The following is a 9,141-nucleotide window of genomic DNA, read 5'->3' on the forward strand; positions in this document are numbered from 1 at the left end:
AGCCAGATAGACTGGGTATCTGTTAGAATATATCTGTAATCAAAGAGTCCATTCACTGAAAACATACTTCAGGAGTTTAGATTGTTTGGGGAGAGTGGGTATTAATGTCCATTAATGCCTGCATTATTTGAGTTTTTGCTTTCTTGAACTAAATGGCTCGTGTTGTATTTCTTACAAGTGTCGTGTGAGGGAAGATTTGTGAACTCTGTAGTCTTTTGCTTTGGTGATAAAACACTGGAAATAAAGGCATAATGACTTTTTAATACATTCACAACGACACAATAAAGACTAACATCTGTTAATAGTTTGATGTGGTATTTAAAATAAACTAAATTCCTTGCAATCAAAATCTAAATCTGACCTTATATTTTGTAAAGGCTCTTTTTCCTTGGCCTGGGGAAAAACTGAAGGGATAAGCATAGTGAAAGACATTTCACAGTTCATAAACAGATTGTGTTCTTTCTGATTTCTAGCTCATGTGAAAAAGGCAGTTCAGAGAAGAAATAGTCAATGTTTCATCAGAGGGTTGTCTGCTGAAGAGTTGAGGAAAATTTAGATCTCTGATTCTTATTTGTACAGGAGATTCTCATTCCTGTGAGGTAGTGTGGCTTTCCTGGAGCTTGTTTCTGGTTTCATGAGTATTCTGGAAGCTTTGGTCTGTCAGGATCATTAACATCAGAATTTTGTATCTGATTACTACTTAGACTTTATCTGCCAACCAGTGTTGGGAGAAAGCCCATTATCATGTGGATCAAGACACATCTTGTGGTGGAGCAGCATGTACTGGAGTCATCTGCAACAACCCAGAAATTGTCACTGTGGGAGAAGATGGTAGAATAAATCTCTTCAGAGCTGACCAAAAGGATGCAGTAAGAACTATAGGTATGTCAAATAAATTCAGATTATTTTAGTTTGGAGTGGTTTGTTTGGTTTTTAGCTTCTCAAATGATAAAAAAGAAAAAAAAAAAAAGGAAGTCAGTTGAGAATTGAATTAAATATTCTAAGTTGAATGTGTTTGCTCCAGATTATTCCTGTATTCCTCCAGACTTCAGATACTTGAAGTGCATTTCAGACGTACTTCTATATTCATTCAGGTATTTGCAGGTTAATGTTTTAACTGATGGAGAAGTTTCAAGCCTAACATTCTCTGTAGGTTTCTGTCTCACCTAGCATTGTTAAAAGCTATGTCAGTATACATGAAATAGGGTTAGATTTCAAGCATTGTGTCCCAAGTTCTTCATAACTGGAGGTCAGTGAAACGGTCATTTCAATCCCCTATTTGTGCTAAGATTAGTCTTCATAGTGTCCATATTCGAAACCATCTGTTTCTCTGTGTCTAAAGGAACACCAAGAACCAGGAACCACTGTTTGTACTCCGTTCTTCTGCCAGATATGGCTTACAGCAATCATTTCTGCCTTAGTCAAAAAGCTCCGTATTTCCTAGAGTAATAGATCATGTGATAGACTGAGATGTTTGTGAAAGGTGTCAAAACTTGGTTATTCTCAACTCTTTTATCATGCTAGCCTCATGAAAATAGAATCCAAGTTTGTAGCATCTGTTGGAAATTAAATTTAGAAGCAGAAATAACTTAAAGGACAGTGACACCATGTTTGATAGTGGCATTATTAAACCAGGACTTTCTCCCTGATACTTCAGTTTGACACAGCACCTGTCTTTCTTTCTCAGCAAGCAAGATCTTGCCTCTTAACGGATGAAGGAATTTACACAATATAAGCCAATTAAGGAAGGAAGTGCTCTGAGATTTCTAGAGGGGGTACTTGTGTGTGCATGGCTGTATATACACACACAAGATAAATCCTATTAATTGCATACAATCTTTCACAGGTTCCTAGAGAATTCCTGTAGGAAATGTTTCTAGTCTTTAAAGAAAAAAAAGTAGCAGGGCATGAGGCAGATTTTATTAGCACATGTACATAAAACACAGTAGCTTCCCCTTTGAGGAGTGGGAACATTGAATTTTACAGGATTGTTTTATTTTTAAATTTTGACTTTTTTACAAATGTTAACACAGTGTTCTGGTACAAGTTAAATAGAGTAGAATGTTTTGCTGACTCAAAGGAAGCAGATGTCCACAAAAATCCTGTATTTTTCCTATGGGCAATTGCTCAGATGCCTACACACAGATTTAATAATGTGCAAGATGCAATTTGTTAGTTTTCTTAGTGCTCACTTGATAGTACTGTGTAAAAATGCTTGCTTTGTAGGCATAGCATCAGCCAGTGTTATGCTGCGGTGTGACTTGGCATTGAGATTTGCTGGTGCATATACATTTAAGAAATCACACGTGAATTAATTGAGAAATGTCCTTCTGGCAATGGGAAAGGTAATGTTAAAATAAGAATGGTCCATAAATATGTCAGTCGTACCAATCACCTGGTAAGTGAAGCTTAGCTGGAGTTATGTGGAAGGGACTAGCACAAGCTTATTAACTGGAGTTTGTTTTACGGTGAAAGTTGGAGAGGGGGGAGAGAACATCTTGACAGATGCTCTCAAGTTCTTCAAGATGGAGATCTATAGTGTAACTGATCCTTTGTACTGGTTCCCAATTCAGTGACATCTTGACATTCCCTGGGCACTCAGCTGAACCCTCAACATGTTTTAACATGCAGATAGAACTCTCTACCTCATTCAGTACTTGTACAGGAGTACCTTGCTGGTTTTGTTACTGTTTAATGGATTTAAGAGTATAATACAAAGTTGGTATCTTTTTAGTAGATTGTGCTGGGAAAAAAATCTTCAGAGTTAAGATCATGTAAAAATCTTTTGGGGCTGTAAAGACATATCATTGCTAAATCACTTTACTGTAATTTTGTCACAAAATGTTAAATCCTGTAGAAGTTCAGTGTTCAGCATCTTAACATTTCTTTTTAAAGGTATTTCAGGTTGTTGTTGGGGGTTTTTTTGTCTCCCTCGGCTTTCATTTAAATAGTAGGCAGAAAAGAAAACTCATTCAAATATCTGTAAACAGGTATCAATGTAATTTCTCTGTCTCAATATCAGGAAAGTTTTGCATCTTACACGGCAAAAAATTCACCTGTATTTTCAGTATGGACTTACCCAAAGAATTTTAAAACACTTGAGGTAAAAGTAAACTTAATGTTACCCCATCATAACGAAGATGAAAAGTTTATATATAATAAGAGAATGAAAATATAAGATTATGGTGTCTGTGTTATTCTCTCCTAAAGCCTCAAAAATTTCACCTCAATGCTGTGAAATGTGACATGGTAAATTATTCCGACCAAACGAACCACTGGAGAAAAGCACCCGAAAAAAGAGCTTTGCCACTTAGTTATTAAGAGTAACAAGAAAAGCATAATTCTGGTTTGGCTTTAGGGACAGGGATGCAAATCACATTGACAGTTCTTGGAAAAGGCCTAAAGAAAGGTGAATTAAGTGCTTCGGTATAAAACTGCTTAATGTTCTCAGCTAGAGTTACTGCTTCTTGAGTTCAAAAGAAAAACTGCATTATGAAAAGCTCCATAGTTTTGCCTCCTGTCGGTAGACGCGGAGCATATAAAGAAAACTCTTATAAAAACCATGGACCTCGCTAAATTATTTTCTTAGGAACTGTAGAAAGAAATCTTATGGATCAACAAGTAGTTCTGTAAGCACTGGAGCTAATTAAATAGAGCTTCTCACAGATTTGTCTCAGTAGTATTTGATACAGGAAGGAAGAGCTCCTTTCACAGGGTACCCTTGCAGCACTTAAAATTTCACAACACTCATCTGTCTCTGCTCCTGAAAATGCAGAGGTTATAACCATGTTTAAGCAGCTGTGTTCCGTTTTCTAAGAAGAGTTAATTTGTCATAAATGGAGACTAGCATTCTGTAGGTTTACCTGAATGCCTTCCTCATCTCTCTTGCAGACAATGCAGACAGCAGTACACTCCATGCAGTGACCTTCCTTCGCACAACTGAGATCTTGACAGTAAATTCAATTGGACAGTTAAAAATATGGGACCTCAGACAGCAGAGAAACGAGCCGTCTCAAGTATTTTCTTTGTAAGACCTTCATTTTTTTACGTATTTACCAAGAAGCGTGTGCTGCTTTATATAATCTGATGTAAATCTTTCCTGATACCTTCTTGACGATGGGATGGTGATTTTTTTCTTTAAAGGTTTTTAACTTATTTAGTATTTAAACAATCAAGCAGACTCTCCTTAAAAGGCTGAATTACTGTGTGGCTGAGAATTGTATTTAGGTGGTCTGTTTCATGATTTAACTCTTGAAGGACTGCTGCACCTGTATACTTGCTCTTTTTTTAAGAAAAAATAAACAACCCTCAACCCCAAACTCTTTCCCTAATTAAATATACGGTACCTCTGTTTTTTTCCACAGGCCTAATATAAAGTTTCCACCATTTGAAATGTTTTAGAATGATAACATTGTGCCTTACAAGGTATTGTGAGAAAATGAACTGAGCTAGATTCAAATCATGTTTGAATTCCCGTTGCTGTTACAGGCTGTGGTTGAGATACCTGGTTTTGTTAGTGCCCAGTTTCCATTGTAACTCTTGGTATATGTTGAAACTGCGGTTATAACGTGAATTGCAGAATAACCTGCTTATAATTGTAGGTGTGCGTAGAGTATTATCTGCATGCAAGGTTTTTTCACTCCTGTAAAGCTGTCGAATACCGTGTAGAGATACCTGATGCTCATCCCATTCTAGGTTCATGTTACTGCCATACCTCTGATTTCCTGTAGGTGTCATGCAGCTTAAGCCTGTAGTGCCCAGTTGCTGCGGGAATTGAAGCTGTGGTCGGTACCATTACTTTGTTTGTCAACGCTCCAAGGGATTGAGAAGGAGAAACAGAAGCTGAACAAAGAATTCATGTTTGTTTGTTCGTTTTATTCGTCTCCTTTGCAGGACAGGTGACAGAGTTCCGCTGCACTGTGTGGACAGGCATCCCAATCAGCAGCACGTTGTGGCCACAGGGGGCCAGGATGGAATGCTGAGTGTATGGGATATCAGGCAAGGTACTATGCCAGTATCCCTGCTAAATGCTCATGAAGCAGAAAGTAAGTATCTGAAATGGGGGGGGGGGGAAGGTGGCATTTTTGAAAACTTTCTAATTTCTGTAAAAAAATTATGTGTTGTAGCTATGATAGAAAACAATCACATAGTTGCTACTTAATGTGTCTTCATCTAACTGCCTTCAGTTTGTTCCTTCTCTGTATATGAGACTGTTCTTACCTAAAAGCTAGCTTTATCTAAACAAAAACTAGAATTAGTAAGCAGTTCTTTAATGAGTCCTTAGATGCATTTAATCAGAATGGTTGTGTTTCTAGAAGGGTAGATATATTAAGTCATAGAAACTGATGCTATGGTATGCAGGTATAGGAAAGCAAGAGTGTAGTTACTAGCAAATTTGAAAAAGTGAGGAAGGAGGGGAAACTGAGGATAGGATAGTACAGATCCATTGGTGCCTCCACAATGCTGAAACAGCGTACTTTCCTGGTAACTTCATATGAATAAGATAGGAATTAATTTTGTGCTGAAAATTTCTTGGCTTGATGTCACAATTATATTTAAGGAGTAAAAATATTTCTTGAGATGTTAAGTTTTACTGACTTAAATACCTCTTCCACAGTTGTGGTATTTATACACAAAATAATAATGGGTGTGCTGGGAAGGAATGCACGCTGTGTACAGATTAAGACTTAAGAGTAGGGAAGATGGCACGAGAAAGCATTCAGAAGGCCTGAATTCAGCTAAGATTTTAACCTTTAACAATTTTCACAGTATTGAAAATACAACAAAATAGTCTCTCTATTTTTTTTTCTTTTACTCTCCCAGGGGAGGGAAAACAGTAAACACCTAAGGGTAGGGTTTTGCATCTCCTACCCACACACACTTGAGAGTAGAAGTTTTGGTGGGAGCCTGGGTTCTTGTAAGTGCATATCCATGTGGTACTAGCCAAAGTGAACTGAGCAAAGTACTTGATACTTGTTATGAAGTGGTTTGGTTTAGTTTTGGTTTGATACTTCTAGTGTGGGAGGTTCACTTCCATCCCTCCAACCCCGATCACTTATTTACGTGTTCTGAAGATGGATCTCTTTGGCACTGGGATACTTCCACAGATGTAGCTGAAAAACCATCATTTCTTCATCAAGGTAAGGATGTTTGAAGTCAATCTGCACTGAATTTGTCAGTTGGCAACGTAATTAAGTCTATGTTCTCACATGACCCAATTAATAACAATCCTAATAGAGAAAATGAAAAGCTGATTTCTAGTCTTTGAAAGACAGCCCTTGTAGGCATTTCAGGAAAAATAAGGCTAACAGTTGTGTGAGCTTTTTGTGGTCTAGGGGGTTTTAATCTGCTGTAGTCTGTCCAGTGTGTCAGTAGGCACATCTAGTATTCAAAGATAGATCATGTTCATTTAAAAATCATCTGTATATAAAAAAGACATGAAGGGAGGCTAAATAACACATTATTTGAGTCTCTGAGTGAAATACACAAAATGTTATAATACCAAAAGAACAAGTTAATAGGATAGTTGAATTATGAATTTACTAATCAAAGTCAACTTAAAATGAATGAAACTGGATCCCTTTGTATTGTGGCAGGATTTTAATTAAAGATGTGATACTGACTTAATATAAACATTTATTTTCACATTCTACTCACAAAGACTGCTACTTCAGACTGTAAACAGTGGGGAAACTTTCAGATGTCATCTGCTGCCTTTGGCCTCAAAATTGGCATTCACATCTCAGCTCTATATAGAGAAACAATAGGATAACTGATTCAAGTTACTCACTGTGTGTTTTCAGGTATAAGCCTTTAGCACCACTTCAGCCAGTTAATTTTATGCTGAATGACAGTTCTCAAACTGTCAGACTTCAGTTTGAACGTAAAATGTTACATGGAAAAAATGCTAAGTCAAATCCAGGAGTATCGCTGCAATATAAGTAGGGAGAAGGGACACTAGGGAGTGTTATTAAGGGAAAAGTTATTAAAGCAAAGCTGATGCCCCAAAAATAGAAAGACACTGTGTAAACAGGCTTTTGTTCTTAGGTCTGTCCTTGCTTTAGTCTCTGGCCAGAAAAGCTTGTAGCTACTTAATATTGTTGAGGGAGATGAGTTCATAGATGTTCTGACCTATTTATCTTAACTGAGGACAGAGCTGATAGCAGTTTCTGTAATCACTTCAAGTATTTATTATTTTTAAGCTATTTTTTCTCAGTTTACCAAGGAGATGACAGCATCTGTTAACTAATCTGAAAACTGACTTAAATGTAAAATTATATTCCCATTATGTCTGTCCTATACCTACTATGTTTCTCCAAATTCTGAGAATAGTTAAACTAAACTGGAGCTTATTTTCCTCTTTTTCCCTTTCCTTCTTTCAGGAGGAAGAAGTACTACCTATTTTTCCCACAGTGCCATTAACCAGTCTGTAGTAAGTGCCTGGCTAAGCAATGATCCTACCAAAGACCGCATGGAAATCACCAACTTAATTCCAAATCAGACTTTGTCTGTGAATAGTCTAGATATTTTAGGACCGTGCTTAGTATATGGTACTGATGCAGAGGCTATTTACGTGAATAGACATCTTTTTGCATGAAAGGACTCCAGTATCCCTTTGAAGTACCGATCACCTTGAACTACTGGGAAATGTCAGGTTCATTCTTAATGATACTCATTATTCTGTTATCGGCGTGTGGGCAAGAGACCTACAGCTTGGTCCTGGTACTGCAGAAGAAATGTCAGCTACCTCAGTGTGTGACAGCTGTCAGCGTTATTGATGCTCCAGGATGGGTAACTGAGCAAGCTGATGTGGTGCCTGTTTGGTTTTGGTAAGCTGGAATATAGTCACCAGGGCAAGATATTTGCTGTAACTTGATGTCCATAATATACATGTGCATACAAAGTGAAGAAAAGGTAAATATACCTGATACCTTTTTTTTTCCCCCCCCATAAAGATATTTTAAAAATATTAATTCTGAGGCCAAACTATAGGTTTCTTTGAAATTCTTTTTGTCACCTGAGAGAGGTGGGGTTTTTTAAGCTGAGTTTTCTTATATTTAGGGGAACATAACTTTTTATATTAGTTCATAAGAATTGGAAGACTGCTAAAGCTGTGAAATGTGAAAGGTTCTATAGGAATCTTAGCATTTTAGTGACACTATTTTGGATTATTTACAGCTTCATTGTGGATGCTGCATGTTAAAACTTGACCTTGAGAATGTGCTGGTAACTCAAAAGTTTTTTATAGTTAAGAGATCCTAATTGACAGATGTGTTGACTATGTTTTCAGGTGTGAGAGTAAGACTTTCTAAACTTGAGACATATTCTATCACAATCAAAATTTCACATCTGGTCTGTTGCCATCTTTGAAAAGTTAAATTTTATGATTCGTGTTGTACCTATCTTTTGTTGCAGAGAACCCTTTCTCTTTTTAATAAAAAGTTTTGCGCAGGAATACTGGTCTGACTCGCTAAAGTAGTATGAATAGATGTAGTCAGTTTTGCAGAAAGGTAAGTAACCCTAAATTATCTGGACTAATCCTGGGGATACAATCTGAAGGATGAAGGGAAAGTCAGGATTTGGGCAGCAACAGATGAAGTTACAAGATTTTACATGGCCTTCTCCCTCAAAACCGCTTTAGAGTGTACTTGATTTCCACATCATCAAGAACAGCGTTCTTGATCAGTTGTGATAGAGTACCTTACTGGATCTGAATTTGTGTGTTGGCTGGAGGAGATGGATGGTGCGCTGGGGGCAGAGCTGTCCCGCCATCATACAGCAATGTCAGAGTTGCCAAGGGGCTCCATCGAGCGTCTTGCACTTTGCTGCCCCAGTGGTTTGACATGCAACACACTGAGAAGAAAGGGTCGAGATGTGTCTCTGAGTGATAACTGAAGGCGTTTCCCTTCCCAGCGACTTATACGTTAGTCCATAACGAGTCCTTCGCTCAGCATTAATTAGATTACGGAGGCTTGGCAAAACTTTCTTCCCCGCTAGAAAAATCGGTGTTTATCCACCGAGCTCGGTAGTGCCGCGGGAGAAAAAAGCACTGCCTGAAAGCCGGCGGGGGATAGGGGGGATCTGTTTTCTGTGGTTCCCCGCGCAGGCTTGCTGAGGCGGGCAACAGCACAGATGTGTATA

The 9,141-nt window shown here is 37.9% G+C and overlaps 1 protein-coding gene across 1 annotated transcript; it reads left to right on the forward strand.

The window, feature by feature from the left end:
• The first annotated feature begins 152 nt into the window (after window positions 1-152).
• NUP43 (nucleoporin 43) lies at window positions 153-8,451 on the forward strand. The gene is made up of 6 exons (XM_026844555.1): window positions 153-164; window positions 705-882; window positions 3,892-4,027; window positions 4,894-5,045; window positions 6,018-6,140; window positions 7,383-8,451. The coding sequence occupies exons 1-6, from the start codon at window positions 153-155 to the stop codon at window positions 7,595-7,597; spliced, it is 816 nt and encodes a 271-aa protein (XP_026700356.1). The 3' UTR covers window positions 7,598-8,451.
• The last annotated feature ends 690 nt before the right edge of the window (window positions 8,452-9,141 follow it).

This window comes from Athene cunicularia, assembly GCF_003259725.1.
Source record: "Athene cunicularia isolate RWA chromosome 3 unlocalized genomic scaffold, athCun1 chr3_part1, whole genome shotgun sequence".
NCBI lineage: Eukaryota > Metazoa > Chordata > Aves > Strigiformes > Strigidae > Athene > Athene cunicularia.